Source organism: Lampris incognitus, chromosome 1 (genome assembly GCF_029633865.1).
Source record: "Lampris incognitus isolate fLamInc1 chromosome 1, fLamInc1.hap2, whole genome shotgun sequence".
Taxonomy (NCBI): Eukaryota; Metazoa; Chordata; class Actinopteri; order Lampriformes; family Lampridae; genus Lampris; species Lampris incognitus.
Genome location: NC_079211.1, coordinates 2,173,559 through 2,195,179, shown reverse-complemented (window position 1 = coordinate 2,195,179; position 21,621 = coordinate 2,173,559). Strand labels below are relative to the sequence as shown.

Below are 21,621 nucleotides of genomic sequence, written 5' to 3'. Positions count from 1 at the left end.
TTATTGAACGCTGAAATCAAAACACAAAGCCGCCAGTCATTGAGAGTCATGACTGTTCACCATGTCTTCAGTTTGAAGTCCAAAATAAAGGGAAAAGTTTTACCGATGCCTAAAGTCACTCAAGCATTTTTTCAGTATAAATGTATTTCTAGATCTCCCCTTATCCCACCCGATTAGCCCAACGGCATATGGCCGGACCTCCTGTGGAACACCTCCCCTGGCTCCCGTTTCCACAGGAAGGACATGGGCGTAACACCAGCTTCCTTCACGCTCCTGTCGGCTGCTCTCGCTAGTTTACAAGCTGAAGCCGCCTCGCATGGATTGCGTCACCTTCAGGCCGCGAAGGAGGCGTAGGGACGCATAACTATGGCTCTGTTAGCGACGAGCGTTGGTAAACATCTGATCACAAAGAGCCACGCATATCTGTGGCTCTGTTAGCGACCCCTGGAGGATAAATACTGAGTCTCATCAGCAGCCAGTCAGACTAGCTTGGTCTGGTCAGAAAGGCAGAACTGAGGAAGCCTCTTGGATGAGAGGCGACACGTCTTGACGGATATGTAAGGTAGTAATGTAAATCCGCCACAGGGTGGCACTGTTACGCTGTGTTCCCCTGGGAATGCCGCAAAAGGCGATGTTTGTCCCTCTTGCAACACCGTACCCCTAGTTCTTGTCCCGGGCAAAAGGCTACGTTGATCACATGGTTTTTTTGTTTCTTCTGCCGGAAGGTGAGCAGTGTTACTGGCGGTCTGCATTATCATAAAAATATTGATTTATATCGCACATATTGTCTAACTGTTTATTCTGTGGTGTTAATAGACAAATTGGCTTATAACCTAGTTAAAGTTTGATGTCGAACATTGTATTTGGCAAGAGAAATGTGACAAAAAGTGTTGGCTAGCCTGTTGAGCATTAGCATGGCATATAACGCAGGACGCAGTATTATTTGAGCAGATTATCCATGGTTTTATGTTTAATTTTATGGGCAATAAGTGCCTTATTTAATTTATAATGGATGACATTTGCTTTGGTTTTGCCGTAAGGTAGCATTTTGATGTGAGATGTGTTTATTTGCACATTTGCACTTTTTATTTTAATGTTATTGAGAAAGAAAAATGTTTTTTTGTTTCTTCTGCCGGAAGCTGTGAGTATGAGGAGGCCAGCGGCCAGCTGATAGATGAGAGGTGAAGTGTAAGCGAGTGCCAATAAAGTGTCCAGGTCTCAGCCACGATCCCAAGCCTCCGCCTCCTTCCTTTTCCACGCAAACATCATACCACAACAAACACAACGCAGAGTCCCAGGGCGTGGAGGGAGACGACGGCCCAACGCAAAGTGCGGGTTACACATATATACCAAGTCCAGCTGCACTTGATTCACCTCCTTTGGATGAGACGTAGGGAGAATGCTGTCGGTTGCTTGGCTGCAGGCGCCCGGATGGGCCAGAGGGGTCGCCGAAGAACGGCGACACCACCGATCTACACCACCGATCTACACCCTTGTGCGGTGGCCTAATGAATACGTGGCCGCTCTGGTCGTGACCGGTTACGGCGAGTCTGGGATACGAACCTCCCAGCCACGTGACGAGCGGCCTGCAAGACCGGCGGCTTATTCCGCTCGGCCGCTACTTTAAAGGCAGCTCTTGCGCCCATGTTGGACCATCAAGTCGCAGTCGGGTATTTTGGTCTGCGCATGCGGAGTGACTACGCAGAATGCGGAGAGGTTGGCGGATGTGGCGTCTGCAGCCAATCCGTCAGCCGGGGTAGAATGTAAGAATCCCTGGCGCATCGCCTCTGCTCAAATAGCACGACAGCCGTCTGCTGCTCCTCACTCCCGTCTTCACTCTCATCTACCATGAGCGCCAAACACTGCGTCTTCCGTCAGTACTCATTTCTGTTCTCAACTCATCTGCCGCCACAGGAACAAATACATCTCGTTTTGAATGTCGGGGTGTGTGCACCTGAGGCTGGACGGGTTGTTGGCCATCTTCTTGGCGACTGCGCTGTCAGACATGCTGATCACATGCAGCAGTGCAGTGGAGCGCCCCCTGCTGAATGACCGCGCACCCTCAGCCTCGGCGTGCTGTGTAGCGCAAACCCCACCACGGCGTCGTGTACTGCCGGCTCTCCTTGACCCGTACCAGTGTAACCCAGGTATTGTTTTGGTTTTGGGACCCGGTTATTAGGAATCAGGGACACTTTGTTCGTCATTTCATGTAATGAAACGAAACGCCGTTTCCCCACAGCAGTACAACATACAGACAAAAGCACTACAAGAACACACACATATTCAAACTAACACGTATACATATATCCAAAACAAGAGAAAATCTCTGCCCAAGGGAACAACCGCCAGCCAGGACGACTGTCGGAACCGCCGGCCGGTCTGCATGGGCTAGCAGCTGGCCTAGCCTGCACAGAATACCTATTTTGGTTTCATAAAGTTTATTATTTGGTACAGTTGTACTATATTTAAATATGATTCAAATATGTTGAAATGTTCAATGTTATTTCAAATACGTATATATGATTACATAGTGTAACGTGCATGGATAAGTAGACGCGTTGGCCCTTGGCTGACGAGTCTGACCCTTTGGCCGAGCGGTCAGCGACGTCTCCCGCGGCGCGGGCCATATGGGTTCGCGGCAGTTCCTGTGGTGACCCCCGAATTCGCTACAATGTGTTTTATTTTACTTCGCTGTTGTACGTGAGGCCAACCGGGAGTAGGGGGGAGGAGTAGGGGGGAGGGGTGAAGGGAGGGACAGGCGGTTGGAGAGGCCAGAAGAAGGAGAGGCTAAGGACAGGAGGAGGAGACGGTAGATTTAGGGCTTGTGTAGAGGAGGTAGTTGGAAAACGTAGCAAACGTCAGTTTCGTTTATGGTTTACGCGTTTAACCGCACGTTATTCGAAGGCGTAAGCTGTAAGAGCGGTGCTGGTGGACGGAAAGTGGACGTCGGTTCGATGCTGCTGCGCCATCCTCCAGTTCACCGTGCCTGTCGTTAGCCAGCTAGCTAGCTAAGCTAGCTTGTGTGGCAGCCTTGTTGGCTAGTTCGGTGAACATACGCGGCTACTAAAAGAAGCTGTAAGTGTGAGCTAGATAGCTAAGGTAGCAGATCTAGTAGCCTTGTTGGCCAGTTCAGCTACTAAAAGAAGACTCGTACGGGACCAGACCAGACACACCAGGTAGCGGTCAAAACATGTCTTGGGGGCGCTACGGCCTTTCCACCCCGCAGCGCCGCCTCTGGGTCATACTGACTGACTGACTGTCTTACTGGCTGTGACTGACTTACTGTCTGTCTTACTGGCTCTGACTGACTGTTGTCTTACTGGCTGTGACTGACTGTCTTACTGGCTGTGACTGACTGACTGACTGTCTTACTGGCTCTGACTGGCTGTCTTGCTGGCTGTGACTGACTGTCTTACTGTCTGTCTTACTGGCTCTGACTGACTGATTGTCTTACTGGCTCTGACTGACTGACTGTCTGTCTTACTGGCTGTGACTGACTGACTGTCTGTCTTACTGGCTGTGACTGACTGACTGTCTTACTGTCTGTCTTACTGGCTCTGACTGACTGTCTTACTGGCTGTGACTGACTGTCTGTCTTACTGGCTCTGACTGACTGGCTGTGACTGACTGACTGACTGACTGGCTGTGACTGACTGTCTATGTTACTGGCTGTGACTGACTGTCTTACTGTCGGTCTTACTGGCTCTGACTGACTGTCTGTCTTACTGGCTGTGACTGACTGTCTTGAAAAACCAACAGTGCAACTGTTTCTGTGCCTGTGAGAATGTGTGAAATGCAGGTTGTGATTTTTTTTTGTAGCAGCAATTAATACACGAAAGTAAATTATCAAGTGAAATTTCATGAATCGTGCTGGATTAAGTTATTGACATAATGAATCTAAAGATAATTTTGAAAACCTTGCATAACGTAATTTCTTAGCAACGTGTGTGAAACCATGTAAAACAGCGACAGTAAAACTAAATGAATACTGCTATTCTGTCCTCGGCACATGAGCTCTGTGCAGAGCCTAGACAGATGGCCAACACCAACGAGGGACAAAGCTTTCCACTGGACTAGTTTAATCACTCGTTGCAATTTTGTAAAACTGAAACACACAAAGCACAATGTGAACACATTAACACAAGAATATTAAACAATTGTGACCTCAATTAACATGTTTCTTTTACAGGTACCCTCACCAGGGTCAAGGTTCACAAGGGTAAGTACAATCCAAGCTTCAACATAACAAACCTTTCCTATGTAACAGTAAACTCTAGCTCTGTTACTAGAGGACTTCCTTCCAGTTTCAAATAATGCTGGGGAAGTAAACTACAGCGCACACCAAACAGAACAGTGAATGTGATGCACAGCTGTCAGCAAGTGACGTCAGGCTACCTGCACGAGGCTAGGCTAACGGTACATAGCTCACACACACACACACACACACACACACACAACAACTGACCTAACGTTAAACACTCATAGAACCCCATGACTTAACTGTTCCCATAAGACAGATCCATTTGTAACTTCAACACGAGCTAGCGCCATACGTACTGATGGGTAGGTCTGCTCTACGGACACACAAACCACTGCAGAGCACGTCCATCAGCGTTAGTTTGCTGTTTTACTGACAGGAGATGACGCCCTTATGACAACATGGGCTGGCACCGCATCACTTCCTTGCAGGAGCAGTAACCCTTCCGCCAGTAGGTGGCACTATAGTTCCAAAATACTAATAACAGAAATGACAGGAGTCAGCCAACTACTACAGCACGCGTTGCAGATGTTTTACTGCTAGAGGCTCTACCATAAATGGACATTTTATCTAGTTTTTAGCCACAGTGTGACGCTACTTCTAAATTTTAACAATTTTTAACAACCCCTTTTTTATTTTATATCCCCCCCCCCCCCGCTTTTTCTCCCGATTATAGACAAGTCTACGTGGCCCTTCCGGTCCATTTCCACATTCAGGCCACCCTATGCTTTTCTTTGCCGGTGTAACGGGTATCCACCTAGTTACTAGTTAGCTGTCAGAAGTTGTTGCTGGCCCCGTGTTTTTGTTTCCGTATTACCGGAATGCAAGTGAAATGGGAACATCCGTCGACTTCTCTGTCAAGGGAAGGTGTGTGACTATCCCACACCCGTCCGTAGACACTACACACCTGGGAGGATGATATGACAAAATGGCCCAGCATCACGCACAGCAAGATTTGTTCTTACTTCGTGAAGTCACTGGCGATAGACGGTAACGCGATGGAAAATCTAAAAAGCTCAGAAGGCTACCGATATCTCCACAGCAACAACGCTTGTTGTGTGCATACATACAAACATGACAGCTTTGTCATCTGACCCCTTTGAGGCGCAGGTTCACCGGAGCTTGCTTCAGTGATATCTGAAAGGGGGAGGAGAGAAAACAAGGCACTAAATATCAACGTATTCAGGGCTGGGATGTTAGGACTACTTGAACGACCTCTGATTGTAGGCCTACTGTACAAATGTCTTGTTATGCTCTCACTGCACACACATCACAATGGCACACATATTGTACATCAAACTCACATCATCACACAAACACACACACACAACCACGCACACAAACATCATCACACTAACACACATACACACTAACACATTGCACTCCCGTTTGTATTGTATACTTTGTATTGTTGTGGGTATATTGTGTATATTGTGGGCACTGTCCTGTGTATTCCTTGCCCCCTGTCTAACATTGTGTATCCAGCAGTGTTATGCACCAACTCACCACAGCATATTCCTAGTAGCCTACGTGTAAAAACCTGACGTTACCTGGCAATAAACTTGACTCTGATTCTCTAGGGTTTCTGGCTGTGGTATCTTGAACTAGATATACATGTTATACCACCAGGCCGCTAGAGGGCGCTCCTACCTTACCATTAGTTAGATGATACAGTCTAACTGCAGAGTGCTAGACCAGTTCAGACTAGCCAGACAGTGATGCGCATGTCATAATGTTCCATGCTGCAAGACGTTCATTAAAAGAAAGTAAACATTGATAAATGTGTGCTCGGTTCATCAGCCGAGATATAAGACTGGCAATAGCTAGCCAGTCTGGCAATAGCTAGCCAGTCTGGCTAACGGTAGCCGCCTGCAACTCTACTAACACACGTTAGCGTTATTGTCTAGGTAGCCAGCTTTCAACCAGGCAGTGTCACAAAGCAAAACCCACAAAAGTAACACGACAAAAATAACAGGTGTTTATCAGCTACATTGTAGCTAATACCATAGCCAGCCAGCCAGCCAGCCAGCCAGCCAGCCAGCCAGCCAGCTAAACTTACTGACCCTGCGAGTCAAGCTCAGTCTGTCCGCCGGCGGGTCGCTCAAGGTTGCGTCTCTTCCTCTGGGGAGGGCGCTCGTGTCCCACCACAGTCCAGGGGAAGGCTTTTCTTTGGTTGGCTTTTTGGCAATGAAGTGATGGGAACAAACAAAGACGTTTTTCTGTGGTTTCTTCAAATTCAAAGCCTTCAACCACATCCGTGGTTCGAAATCTGCTGTCGGCTTTCTGTGGAAGGCACCAATGGACTGCAGGGACATGGCCGGTTTGTGGCAGGCCGATGGGCAGCACCGTCTCTGTCCCGCCACTCATCCAGGCATTTCCGCCTGTTAGTACAGCCACGCACCGCACAATGTGTCCCTGCACCATTTCTTGATTTTCTAATGTCTATTTTTAAGGTTTAATGTTGTTGAAGCTATCGCAGATCTAGGCTTGCATGTTTACATCCGGGTACGGATGTTTAGACCGGAAGAACAATGCACCCACCCCGGAAATGTTTTTAAGAAATCACGGGAAAACTCGTCTATACTTGGCCAATTACCCCACTCTTCCGAGCCATCCCGGTCTCTGCTCCACCCCCTCTGCTGATCCGGGGAGGGCTGCAGACCACCACATGCCTCCTCCCATACATGTGGAGTCACCAGCCGCTTCTTTTCACCTGACAGTGAGGAGTTTCACCAGGGGGCGTAGCACGTGGTAGGATCACGCTATTCCCCCCCGAACAGGCGCCCCGACCGACCAGAGGAGGCGCTAGTGCAGCGACCAGGACATATAACCCACATCCGGCTTCCCACAGCAGACACGGCCAATTTTGTCTGTAGAGATGCCCGACCAAGCCGGAGGTAACACGGGGATTCGAACCGGCGATCCTTGTGTTGGTAGGCAATGGAATAGACCGGACGCCCAATTTTTAACAACGTTTAATTGGTTCTCTGGTTTGCCTGTACTGTTTTCTGGATTGTATTGGGTCATGGATTATTGCATGGATTTGATCACACTGGAGTCTCCGACTCTTTAGTGCTTGTGCTGTTTATGGCGAGAACTATATCGACTCAGCCCCTGCTATGGCCAAAATGGGCGGTTTTATTTTTATTTATTTATACATCCTCGCTGAGCTCCCCCCCCCCCCCCGCTGATATTTGGAAATGCAGCCATGTTCCCATTTTCAGTCTTCAGTTTTGAGGAAAAATGCCTTCCCGCTCTTCTGCCCTCACTGAATGCACCACCAGCTGTACCACGCTCAAAAAATACAGAGCTGGAAAAAAGAAGCTCCCTGCTCTCCCAAATACAAGAGGATGAAAACTTACTGACACCGTTTGCTGCTTCCCAGGCTAATGTCCTGGAACTGGTCCCTGGTTCTGGACCAGAACCAGGGGACCTGAAACGCATCGCCACACGGCGTTCGTGTAGTGTATAGTACCATATGCTAGCCATAGCTGGAGGAACCCGGATGTAAAAAGAAACCCGTGTGGTTGTTCTTTCTGTGACACGAGCGACACGAGTAAAGTTGACTGGAGTGGAAGTTGAGGCGTCCTGGCATTTGTTCTAGCATACTAAAAGACATAACTTGGAGAAAAACACTGAAAGATACAGCAAAGCGCGGCACACGTGCAACCACCGCCGTTACGTTTACAGGGAAATCTCGCGGAGAAGTCAGTTTCCACGTGACGTCACATTCGTATTCGAACGCCCACCTGGCGGGCAAAACGTTCTTCCGCCGCCCGCCGGCTACTTTTGTAGCAAGTCTTTACCTAAACGTTTGAAAATGCCGGGCAGTTGCTGTGCAGTCAGTTGCAGTAAGTGACAAGGAGACAAGCCTGGGCTGGGCTTTTACAGAACCCTGTGTGAAAAAGAAAATCTGGAGAGGAGAAGACTGTGGATATGTGCTATTAGACGTGCCTCCGTCCCTGAGGAGGGCAAAGAATGGAAACCGGCCCAGTACACACGCCTTGCAGCGAGCATTTCATCAAGGGTGAGCTCAGGTAACGTTCAGTATTTTAATTCTTGCCCTTTTTTTAGTCGTTAGCCTATCTTTATGTAATTGTTGACATGGTTTACTAGTCAGTAGCTAGCTAGCTAACGTTAATTAGCACTCAGCTTTGCTTTGACGATGAAGAATTTCTTGTCCTTCACTTCCCAACTGGCAGCATTATTATTGACCCATGCGAACGAAAATACATATATACTGTATTGTCTGTACTTCTGTTGCGGCAGTGCAAGGCGAGGGATTCTCCAGAAAGATATATGTAAACATCGCCAAATTGGAGCTCTGGCGGGGACTTGGCTGTTTTTAGAGACTGAAGTACTGCGGTGGGTGCTGTGTATGGATCGCAAGTGCCCAAAACCTGTAGTTTGTAATATATCTTTGTTTTTCTTCTTACGTAAGGTGATCCAGATAGTCGTTGCTTGGAACAGCTGGAAATTTGACGGGTCTGTGCTGCTGCTCTACGGAGTTACCACTGCTGGCCGCCATGCTGGAACCTTGTTTCGCCCGCCAGGGCTCCGCGTCCTTCGCGTGACTGAAAACTATGAATTGGAGAAGGTGGCTACAGCGCGGTGACCTCTACTGCGCTGCTTGCAGAGCGGCAGAGAAGTCTGGAACAGTGCAGTGCGCCACATTCCTGCATGTCGCAGGAGAAGCCATTAAAGTCAGTAACACATCTGCTGTCCCACAGGGAGAGAGGAACAAGACACCTGGGTTAGAATGGAAGTTCCAAGAGTATTGCGAGCCAAGGAAGAACTTGCCTTACATTCCGCGTATGTTTTTCACCCGTGCTCAATGTCCATCCGAAACAATAGACTCCTACTTCACGGACCCGAAAAAATAAAGCGGGAGACTGAATTTGGCGACCTACGTGATTCGCTGATACGTGACAGGATTGTCTGTGGGATACGAGCCAATCAGTTTAGAGCCAGACTGCTGAGAGAAGCTGAGCTAACGCTTGTAAGAGCAGTCGATGTGTGCCATGCCAGTGAACTACCGTCTAGCCAGGTGAAATCATTACATGATGAAGTTGAAGTGCATAAATTAGCACAGCAAAAGCAAACAAAAAGAGCTGCTTCATGAAAGAAAACCCAATGCCCAGAGAGAGAAAAGAGGTTGACTGTGGCAGATGTGGCTATAAGCATGGATGAAGAAAATGCCCAGCTTTTGGACAAACATGCAAAAAATGTGAAAAGAATAATTTTGCGAAAATGTGCAGAGCAAACAAGTCAACCTAAACAAAGAAACGTGCATGTAGTGGAGCAGTCGGGACGGTGATGACATGTTCATCGGAAGGATAGAGACGAAAAGCATCAAAGCCATTGAAGCTGCACAAAGTGACCGATACGGATGGACTGAAGATCTTAAAATAACCTGAAAAATGCTTTTCCACAGAAAAAGCGTGTGAATGCTGAGCTGCTGAAAGAAATCGCGAAAGCATTGCTGAAAATGAATAAATAGGAAAAGTCAGAAAGTCACTAGCCTACCTGAAATACCTGGAAACTGAAACGTGAAATGGCTGAATATTTTAAAAGTTTTAAAGGTATAAAAAACTGAAAAATATGCCATAATGTGCTAAATACATAAATAGTTTGATTGTTGAATGGTTTCTGTAGTTTAAAGTATGAAAAAGTGGAAGTGGTGCCACTAATAAGGAACTGCAAAGCAATAGTGTGAATGCTGGGCATTCACACTAATCAGGCTGGCAGTTGAGTTTCAAATTGATATGTGACGTCACAATAGGACTGGACATTCTAACAGGCAAGTGTATGGCAGAATTGCTAAACTTTAGAGCTGAATTGTTAAAAAACTAAAATATTTTAAAAATCTGAATAGGATTCTGAAAGAGCTGAATGTCCTGAACTGTTTAAGCTTTAAATGGGGTTCTAGCTCAAAAAATGAAGGAGGAGATACAGTTCAAAGGTGATGAGGGTTTCAACCTTTCCCCATAGACTTCCATTGTTTTGAAAAAGTAGAAAAAGCTTAATATGTCTAAAAGCATAAAAGATTTCAAAAAACCGAAATGTGAGCCTCAATGGGCTTAAAGAGATGAACATTTTGATACCTGAATGGTTTCAGTCGCTAAAAGTATGAAGGAGTAAAAGAGGTGGAAAGGTTGCAAAAGTCCCCTATTGACTCCCATTCAAAAAATGGCTGAAAAAAGTTGACTATTTCAAAAGGTTCAAAAGGTATGAAAAATCTGAAAGGGGAGCACTGATGTCCTTAATGAGTGGAACATTTTGATAGTTGAATGGTTTCAGTCGCTAAAAGTATGAAGGAGCTTCAAAGTGTCAAAAAATGGGTGGAAGAAAAATAAATAAATAAAGAACTGCAAAGCAATTAACTAAAAGGAAGGTCACGTTCCGAATTGACCCTGGAGCTGACTGTGATGGTTTGTCTGCCAAAACTTTTCAAACATTAGACCTCAGAGGCTAGCTCTGTCAATCCAGTTGAAAACTCGTTGCATATTCAGGCCACAAGATGGCGCCATTAGGCAAAAGCTCGCTGATGTGTCAATACAAAGGTAAAAAACACAAAATTGGCTTTGAAATAATAGAAGAGGATCCATCCATCCATCCATCCATCCATCCATCCATCCATCCATCCATTATCTTAACCGCTTACCCTGCTCTCAGGGTCGCGGCGATGCTGGAGCCTATCCCAGCAGTCATTGGGTGGCAGGCGGGGAGACACCCTGGACAGGCTGCCAGGCCATCACAAAGGGCCATCACAGGGCCCACACACACACACACACCCCTAGGGACAATGTAGTACGGCCAGTTCACCTGACCTACATGTGTTTGGACTGTGGGAGGAAACCAGAGCCCCCAGAGGAAACCCACGCAGACACGTGCAAGATCCACACGGGGGATGACCCAGGACGACGACCCCCAAGGTTGGACTACCCCGGAGCTCGAACCCAGGATGTTCTCGCTGTGAGGCGACCCCACTAACCGCTGCAGCAAGCACCGTGCTGCGTGTTGATAAACTGGTATTTTTATAGTAGCTAGTTATCAGGGGAGAATGGGAAAGTGCCTGGCAGCAGATTGAGTCATGAATCATTTACTTTGTTTTAATGAGTACAGCTCGGCACCTTCTGCTGACATCTACTAGTCATATTATGAACTCTATTAGCCATGCTATGATATTTACTAGTCATATATAATATTTATCCATATTGTCATAATTGTAAACAATGTATGATATTAGTTAGTCATATCATGATATTTGCTTGTCATATTATGTATACTGGTCATATTAACGAGTCACAGGGTTTTAAATAACCCACATTTTTGTGGTCATAACTGCTGCTGAAACCTTTTGGCTACCACTGTCTTCAACACTGGACACTGAAAAGGGACAAACTGTTGGAACCTAACCATATTCTGTTTTCACGAAGAGATTACCGATGCAAATATTACATTGAAAAAACATCTTTAGTTTAGCCAACACTAAATACCTCTATTTCACAAAGAAAGGTCTTGGAACAAAATACTCCCTTATTAAACATCAAACACATTAAAAGGAATCCAAATGAGATGGATTAAATTAAAAAGCTAAGTAAGTGGTGGTGGGGGGGGGGAGAAAACAAATCTAATAAAGAGCCTGAAAACGAAGTTATTACACTAACACAGTAATGGAAATTGTTTGGGTGGTTTTGTCAATAGATGGAGCAGATATTAGTTAGCGTCAGTTCACCTTTACTGCTAGTTTAGATCCCACAGTAGATTCACAACTTCAGTGAAATCCACTCTGAACGTCTCTTCTGTTGCCTGAGATCAGTTCGACTGTTGGAGTCTTACTGAATTCAGGCAAAATTCCTGCATTCTTTACATACAGTACAAAGCAAAGCCTCTCTGTACCTTCTTCTGGACCAGGTCTGTTGAACTCCAGTTAGATGATGTGGCTAGGCTTTTCAGTAGGACCATAACGACTGAATCAGAAATAAAATTAAAACCTGATAGGACTCTGTTCGGTTCATCACGACTTCCCAGTTGTGTGTTTTAACACAGTGTGGGACTTACCGGGCGTTCAGTGTGGTCGGGGCCATGCAGACTGTCCGGGCCATCGTAGGCCGGCTGTTGGAACCGCTCAGCGTTCAACAGGTTCTGGACTGCTCCTACCAGAACCAGTGCGGTAATGGAGGCTCCACTATCCGTGCCTTGAGCTGGTTGAAGCAGGTCTGAATTTAACCCTATTTTTATTTATTTAACAGTTTCATGTCAGGCATTCGGTTGCTGCTTTTTTCTAGAGTGAATGGTGTATGTACGTATAAGCATCACATCATCCAACCTTCTCTAGCGCTTATTTTTTTAATTCATCAGCCCCTTAAAGTACACCTTCCACATCCTCCACACTCTCTCCTCACTTGTCAGCAGATTTCCATCTTTTTTTATTTTGAATTTATCCCCCCTTTTTCTCCCCAATTGTATCTGGCCAATTACCCCACTCTTCCAAGCCGTCCCGGTCGCTGCTCCACCCCCTCTGCTGATCCGGGGAGGGCTGCAGACTACCAAATGCCTCCTCCCATACATGTGGAGTCACCAGCTGCTTCTTTTCACCTGACAGTGAGGAGTTTCACCAGGGGGACGTAGCGCGTGGGAGGATCACGCTCTTCCCCCCCCCCCCCCAACAGGCACCCTGACCAACCAGTGGAGGGACTAGTGCAGCGACCAGGACACATACCCACATCCGGCTTCCCACCCACAGACATGGCCAGTTGTGTCTGTAAGGATGCCTGACCAAGCCGGAGGTAACATGGGGATTTGAACCGGCGATCCCCATGTTGGTAGGCAACGGAATAGACAGCTACACTATCCGGATGTCAGCACATTTCCACCTCGATCCTTCATCACCCTAACCTGCTGCACATTCTTCCAAGCTCGACCCCGCTGTCTAGCCAATCGGTACAAATCCTTTTGTCCTTCCTTAGTGTCTAACCTGTCATACAACTCACCATACACCTTTTCCTTTGCCTTCACCACCTCTCTCTTTGCTTTACGCCACATCTCCTTGTACTCCTGTCTACTTTCTTCATCACTCTGACTATCCCACTTCTTCACCAACCTCTTCCTCTGTATACTTTCCTGTACTTCCTCATTCCACCACCAAGTCTCCTTGTCTTCCTTCCTCTGTCCTGATGACACACCAAGTACCTTCCTAGCTGTCTCCCTCACTATTTCTGCAGTGGTTTTCCAGCCATCTGACAACTCTTCACTACCACCCAGTGCCTGTCTTAACTCCTGCCTGAACTCCACACAACAGTCTTCCTTCTTCAACTTCCACCATTTGATCTTCGGCTGTGTCTTCACTCTCTTCCTCTTCTTGGTCTCCAAAGTCCTCCTACAGACCACCATCCGATGCTGCCTAGCTACGTTCTCCCCTGTCACCACCTTGCAGTCTCCAATCCCTTTCTGTTCGCGCCTCCTGCATAAGATATAGTCCACCTGTGTGCACTTTCCTCCACTCTTGTACGTCGCCCTGTGTTCCTCCTCCTCCTTGAATTATGTATTCACCACAGCCATTTCCATCCTTTTCACAAAATCCACCCCCATCTGTCCTTCCACATTTCTCTTCTTGACTCCATACCTACCCATCACCTCCTCATCACCTCTGTTCCCTTCACCAACATGCCCATTGAAGTGCGCTCCAATCACCACTCTCTCCTCCTTGGGTACTCTCTCCACCATGTCCAACTCACTCCAGAATTCTTCTTTCTTTTCCATCTCACACCCAACACACTGATAACCTTCATCATCACACTTTCGATTTCCAGCTTCATACTCATCGCTTTTGCAGACACTCTCTTCACCTCCAGCATGCTCTTGACATACTCTTCCTTCAGAATTACCCCTACCCCATTTCTCCTCCCATACACACCATGGTAGAAGAGTTTGAACCCACCTCCGATACTCCTGGCCTTACTCCCCTTCCACCTGGTCTCTTGCACACACAGTATACCTACCTTTCTTCTTTCCATCATGTCAGCCAGCTCTCTCCCTTTACCAGTCATAGTGCCAACATTCAAAGTTCTGACTCTCACCTCCACATGCCTATCCTTCCTCCTCTCCTGCTGCCTCTGGACATGCCTTCCCCCTCTCCTTCTCCCAACAGTAGCATAGTTTCCACCGGCATCTTGCTGGCCAACAATACCGGTGGTGGTCGTTGGTAACCCTGGCCTCGACCAATCTCGTATGGAAATCTGATTTATGATCTGCATATTTGATTTGGCAAAGGTTTTATGCCGGATGCCCTTCCTGACACAACCCCCCCTCATTTCTCCGGGCTTGGGACCGGCACTAGGCTTGTGCATCCTCAGTGGCTGGGCGTTTCTTTTGAATTGGACTATTTGTCAAAATGATGTTGTTATATGTTATATCGCGAGCCGTCTTGTCCGCTTGAACTTGTAAGGTTAACGTTGCATTGTTTTGTGTTGTATCGTGTGTTGTATTGTTACCATGTGGACAGACAGTCGGTCAGTTGACACTGGATAAGCTGCTTAAGCGTTGAGTTTAAATCAATAAAAATCTGTCTGATCTTCTGAACAGCAGTGGGTGAGTCATGTGTATGAGGGGCATAGGGCTGGTTTGATTATTAGAGGAGGGTTTTCTCTCGTCGGCAGCCTTTGGACTGTTTGTTGATGTGTCACCGCCTGCTCATTCAGTCTGTTTTGTGTTTTTTGGTGAAGAACTTGATCCCCTTATGTAGAAATAATGGACCCTTTTACATATCTAAAAGAGAGAATTCTTTCTTTGACTGACCTTTAAACTGATGTTAAAGGCCCCAGCTATGATTTATTTGACCATATCAAGTGGAGGTATATTTCCATACATAACTAAAAAGTTTAAGTTATAGATGTAAAAGAATCATTTTGTGTCTTTCTCAACCAATGGTAATTGAAAACATGGGTCTGTTTATTATCGATGTGAAAAAAAGCTTTTACAGCAGCAGAACACATTAGAAACTCAGATTTAGTGGTTTTTAGTGGTAGTCCTTGTATTTACAGATCTGTCAATCAGTTTGGGAGTGACAGAGGCTTCCAGTCCTGTGGTTTGTATGTTGATAGTGGGGCGACCCTTTGGTTTACATTTGAATTAAGGATTGGAGCTTTAAAGTTATTCATATCTATCTATATGTATCATTGAATTTAGATACTGTACAATAATATTACAATAAATTCAACAAATACAATGGAAAGCTCCACTCTGAATTCCAGGAGGATAACATCTTTAAGCTTTCCTGTTTTGTTTTGGTTTTTTTTCTTTGGGGGGGGGGGGTTGTCTGGTGGTATATTATTGATCTCAGAAAGGGAAATTCACTTTCCATCTTCCCTCCACTGAAGGCTCAGGTCAGAGGTCAGGGTTGGGGATGGGAGGGGAGGGAAGTGTAAATCGATCGGGGGCACTCTTAACGTTTGCTGGTTGTTGTTTGGGCGACATGGTGGCCCAGTGGTTAAGCACTGTTGCCTCACAGCAAGAAGGTCCTGGGTTCAAACCCCCGGCCGTCCCAGATCCTTTCTGTGTGGAGTTTGCATGTTCTCCCGGTGTCTGTGTGGGTTTCCTCCGGGTGCTCCGGTTTCCTCCCACCATCAAAAAGACATGCATGTATGCTCTATATCCCCCTGGCGAAACGCCTCACTTTCAGGTGAAAATAAGCAGCTGGTGACTCCACATGTATCGGAGGAGGCATGTGGAAGTCCGCATCCCTCCCCGAATCGGCATAGGGGGTGGAGCAGTGACAGTAATGGCTCAGAAGAGTGGGGTAATTGGCTGGATACAATTGGCAAGAAAAGGGGGGGGGGCATGCATGGTAGAGGTAATACTGTGCCCCTGAGCAAGGCAATGAGAAGAAGAACTGGAGTTGGTGCCTGGGCGCTGCAGCTGCCCACTGCTCCTATACAATAGGATGGGTTACATGCAGAGAACACATTCATTGTAACTTGTACAATGATGAAATAAAGTGGCTTTCTTTCTTTCTTTTCCAGTGGTCATGAGGAAACCATGATGGGTCAGCTGGTCCTCTGTTTGCCGCTGGTGGACACAGTAGATGCCGTCAGCTGGCAGGGTTACATGGGAGGAATCATCCAGCACCACTGCTCCAATCGACAAGCCAACCATGCCACGCTGCTGATGAAATGCAACACCACAGGTACCTCTTCCTGCTGCAATAAAGTCCATAGTCATTACCATTCAAAGCACTGAAAGTTATGAAAATATTCTTTATTTGGTCCCTTGCACTAAATTCAGCAGTATTAATAATCTCCCGCATCACATGGCAGCAGACTCATTTATGCTGGATGAGCCGGATCTGGTTAACTATGAAATGTGTTGCATGGAGCAGACGTTGAGAATAACACTGAGAAATAATGATCATTAGGTTCATTACATAACTTCAATCAGCGTGGAAATCTGCAGTGAGTTCACATGATTTAGTACATTTCAACATTATTTGCTTTGTGTAAATGGCTTCTGTGGATACTGTGCAAATATTTTAAGAGTTATGTAATGCTCTGATGTGTGTGCTATTGCAGTACACACACACACACACACACACACACATTCCTTCATGTACACTAGGTGTTTGTGTGTGATTGACTTTGAGATGTGTGTGTTGTGTCTTAGGGGAGCTTCCATACTGGATAGTTCAGAACTCTTGGGGGACATCCCGGGGGGACCAAGGTTTTGTGAAAATTGTAGCATTCGCTGCTGTTAAAGAACACACTGACATAACTTACAGCTGTGTGTCGCCTTTATTTTTGGCTGTTGTTTGCCACAGCCATGCTGTACAGATCGTCATTATTATTTGTAGAATTCACAGGTTGTCTGTTCCTGCACATAGTTCCGTCCTACTACTAACATTTGACTCTGCAAAAGTGCACCACCCTCCAAATCTGCAAAACATCTCCCCAAACGGTATACCTCTAATACTTATACCCCATGGTGAATCTGAACACGCTACACTACCCCCCCCCCCCCTTATTAAAGTCCTTGACCCTGAAGACAAAGACTCTAAACCTCAGCGGAATTCTCCGCTGCCTCCTCGGTCACCCCATAGGTGTTGTGTCCCCTGGTTGGTCCTCGCTTGAATCTGGTTGGGGTTACCCTGCCCCCCAAGGAGGTGAGCTGGGCACTGGGGAAGCATATTGAGTCCCACTTATAGGGTCATTAGGGCTGGCTGCTACACCCCCCCCCTTTAGATGTCGCAGCTGGAAACAAGGGTGTATCCCCTCCCCTCTGATCTCCTGAGGCACTGCAGAGCCCCTGTATGGTGCCAGCCGGTCACGGTGCAGCGCCACTTTGCAGCCTTGCAGAGACAACTGTACGCAATAGACAACCTCTCCTAGCCGCTCCAAGACTAAGTAAGGCCACACCTAGTGGCTGTCCAGTTTAGGGCACCTGCCCTTCTTTCGGGTCTGGTGTAGAACCCAAACTAGCTCCCTTGGCACGGAGGTCATAATTCCTTTTCTGCTGTACCCCTAAAATCTGTATTTGCCTCCAGGCATATATGCATGTGTGGCGTCCAAGCGATCATGAAGCTGCCTGGCGTAATTCGGACCTGCAGGGGCAGAGGGTAAATCTGAGCCCCGTTTGAAGGCCAGCACCACAGGGGTCCTAATTTTCCTGCCCAACATGGGGAGGGCCAGTGTGCATGAATTTGAGTCCTGGACCGCAAAGCAGCATGCCATGAGGACAAGGGGTAAGTGCATATATATCCCAGTCGAGCTGATGGGTGGATGTTAGGATGGATAACTGTTAAGCAAGGATGCGGTTAAACCGCTCCACTAATCCGTCGCTCTGGGGGTGGAGGGGTGTTGTGTGAGTCTTAGTGATTCCCAGCCACTCACACATTGAGAAAACCCTGGATTCAAAATTTCTCCCCTGGTCCCTATGGATGGACTCCGGGACCTCCAGCCTGCTAAACATTCCCTCAACCAGGGCATTAACTATGGTCTCAGCCTCCTGGTCTGACAGTGGATAAGCCTCCAGCCATTTAGTGAAGTAGTCCACAGCAGTGAGCATGAAGTGGTTCCCTCATGCTGTGCATTGGAATGGGCCCAGAATGTCAACATTAACCCGCTTCATAAGCTCCCTCACTGGAAACTGCTGTAGCTCAGCCCTCGACTGGCCCTGTCACCCTTTGCGAGCTGTGCAGAGGTCGCAGTGCTAGCAAAAGTCCTCAACGTCCCTCCTCAGTTGTCCCCAGTAGCAGGCTTGACGCAGCAGACAGAGAGTCTTCGTCACCCCAATGTGACCCAAGGATGCAAAGCCAAGCGTGGCTTTGAGAACCGCCTCCTGCATCCCCCAGGGCACCACCACTTGCCACTTCTTCCCCCCGGTTGCTGGCTCCACCCAGGCTCGTTGGAGGATCCCATCTAGCAGCTGCAGTCTTGAACTTGGCCCACAGCCCTTTTACCCATGGAGAGAGAGCTGCCACCTCCTTCCATGGCGGTCGCTGCTGGGCACCCACCCACAGCATCACAGGCTGCAGGTAACGGTCCTGTCTCTGCTCTGTGGACCAGTAACATCCACCACCTGCTGCTGCCAGCTAACAGTGCCTCACTCACCTCATTCTCCCCCCCTGACTGAGGAGGAAGTCTCCAAGCTTCTCTCGTCCCACTACCTGTCCACTGGACCCGATACCATCCAACCTCCTACAGACCATTTCCCCCGCACTTAACCCTGCAGTCACACACATTATCAACTCATTGCTTACAATGGGTGTGTTCCCCATTGCATTTAAGCAAGCTCGGGTCTACCCCGCTGCTCAAAAACCTACACTCAACCCAGCCCAGGTTGAAACCTTTAGACCGTTTTCCCTCCTACCCTTTTTTATCAAAAATACTTGAGCGCATAGTCTTTAGCCAAGTCTCTGAATTCCGAATCTGTCTGCCTTTAAGCAGGGTCATTCTACTGAGACTGCACTCCTGTCACTAGTAGAATCACTGTGTTTGGCTAAAGCTGCTGGTCAGTCTTCAGCTTTATTGCTGCTAGATCTGTCAGCTGCCTTTGACACAGTTAACTACCAAATTCTCCTCTCCACACTCTACTATTCTCCTATGTGGTGCCAATACCCTCACTACCTATGTGGTGCCCCAGGAAGGTCAGCTCCCTGCTCAGTAGCCTGCAGTTGTTGGGGTGTAGCTTCAGCCCCACCCCCTGATCCTCTCCAGCACTCTGCACAGTTCTGCTACAACTGAATCAAACGGGCTACCATGAGTCAGAATGTCATCAAAAAAAAAAACAAAAAAAAAACAGGCATTCAGTATGCGGAACCCCAGCTAACACCCTGTCCATTAAGCAATCGAATGTGGCAGGTGGATTGCACAACCCAAAACAAAGGACTCTAAACTCCCATAGTCCCTTCCCTGTGCAGAATGCGATTTTGGGCCGTGCTTCAGGAGATAGCGGGACTTGCCAGTAGCCACTCCTTAAGTCCAAGGAAGAGAAGCAGGAGGAGCCAGCCATCAGGTCCAGGCATTCATCCACACGTGGAAGGGGGTAGGAGTCCTTCTTGGTGACCTGCCCACTGCTCCTAAATACACAGCTAGGATGGGTTAAATGCAGAGAGTGAATTTCATTGTATGTATGTACAAATGACAAATAAAGTGTATTCTATTCTAATTCTGTACTAGCCAATTCTAACAAGGCATGAGTCCAGTCAGCAGCTAGTGTTAGCTCTCCGGTTCACAGAATGTCCATACAGTCCAATATTAAGTTTACTTCTGACACCAGTTATACAGCAAATTGGGGAATAGTTGCAATCACAGCATTGTAAGATGGTGACATACATACTCTTAGGTCCCTCCCCGCCTCAGTTCAGGGACGGTCATTCCCTCTTCACATAGATCATTTCGGTGAGCATTGTCTGAAACTTGTACATGACAGTGAGGAAACGGTGCGTAAGATGGCAGACTACAGGAGCCACCTGAGATTCAGCCTCGGGTGCAGACAGAGTGGGATTACACCTAAGAGCCTTCAAATGAAATCTTCCGTCAAGGGCCAAAGAGCTAACAAGGTGCTCCAGAAAGCACAGAGCCAGCTGTTGAACGAATGGGTGAGACAAAGTTAATTTTACCATCGACGCTTCGAAAGCCAAAAAGGAGCAGATCCAACAGAGACTCGCATCACGTCTAGATGAGACCCCTTTCCAACTTATGGCTGAGTTCATGGAGAAGGCTCCTGTAGGTCAACATGGAAAGTTGAAAACCAGGCAGCAAAACAAATTTGACCCACTTGCTGCAAGCCAGGGACATCGGCAGACAATGGACAGCGCCCTCAACAGCAGACAAAGACACGGACGCCAGACGCATGCTGACAATGTGGACAAGTGGGTGAAGAATCTGTCCGACAGACAACTCACCCAGGCGGAGAAAGACATCTTGCTAAGGGGCTGAGTTTTGCTGTCACGCTGAGGCAAATCCCGCTAGTGGAACTGATCACAGACACGGAATCAGCGATCCGAAAAAACAACATTGCAGACCTGGAAGTGGAACAACTTCAGACGTAAATTTTGGCGTGGGGGGGCGCTGGTGAGCAGTAACATGTGAGGACGTCTTTAGATTGAGCTCCTGATCAGGGCGAACTTTTCATTAATATTTCAACTTTCCAGATCAAACACAGATAAATTAGGTTTAACACACACGACACTTAACCGCCAGCACACCGGACTCACAACCCCATACTTGCATATCGATCATCTAGAAGACGCGATGGGCAAAAACAAATCCAGCAGTGACCAGGCCGCTTAAGCCTCGGGCTCTGTGAAAGCCCCGGGCGGGGAGTCTACAGACCTATCTGGGGTGATGGCTGCCATCGCCAGCAGGGAGAGCAAGATCTTGGCACGGATCGATTCATTCACGGAGGATCTGAATGCAAAAATAGACGCTATAAAGGCCGGCATGGCGAAACAAGAGACCCGTCTGAAAGACGTGGAGGACGGCTTGAACACATACTCAGACAAGACCACGAATATGGAGGAGGACACCGGCCAGCTAACACCTGAAGCCGCTATGCTACGCCAGAAGGTAGACGGTATGGAGGGGCGACAACGCCGGTGTAATGCAGGTATTGTCGGGATAAAGGAGGGACTGGAGACCAGCGGAGGAGGCCAGCAGCCTACTATTACCATCGCTACACTACTGCAGGAGTTACTGGGCCTCAGCTTCACCCCGACCCTAGACCCGGCTCACCGCGACCTGCGGCACTCGACCAACAAAGGAGAACCCCCCAGGATCATCGTGGTGAAGTTTCACTATTTCTCAGAGAGGGAGGAGGTTTTCCGCAAAGCTGCCCGTTCAGCTCCGTTGAGCCTGCACGGCAAGAGA

At 47.6% G+C, this 21,621-nt stretch overlaps 2 protein-coding genes across 3 annotated transcripts in view; one reads left to right on the top strand and one right to left on the bottom strand.

The window, feature by feature from the left end:
- asb5a (ankyrin repeat and SOCS box containing 5a) overlaps positions 1–3,478 on the bottom strand; it is a 36,945-nt gene extending 33,467 nt beyond the window's left edge. For both annotated transcript variants that reach the window (XM_056290101.1, XM_056290108.1), the window contains exon 1: positions 3,469–3,478. The gene's annotated coding sequence lies outside the window, so the exon portion shown is untranslated. The remainder of the gene's footprint in view (positions 1–3,468) is intronic.
- Positions 1,645–20,080, top strand: ctso (cathepsin O). Its single transcript, XM_056296667.1, has 7 exons — positions 1,645–1,763; positions 1,960–2,147; positions 4,190–4,260; positions 12,311–12,474; positions 16,282–16,445; positions 16,919–16,980; positions 20,030–20,080. The coding sequence occupies exons 1-7, from the start codon at positions 1,645–1,647 to the stop codon at positions 20,078–20,080; spliced, it is 819 nt and encodes a 272-aa protein (XP_056152642.1).
- The last annotated feature ends 1,541 nt before the right edge of the window (positions 20,081–21,621 follow it).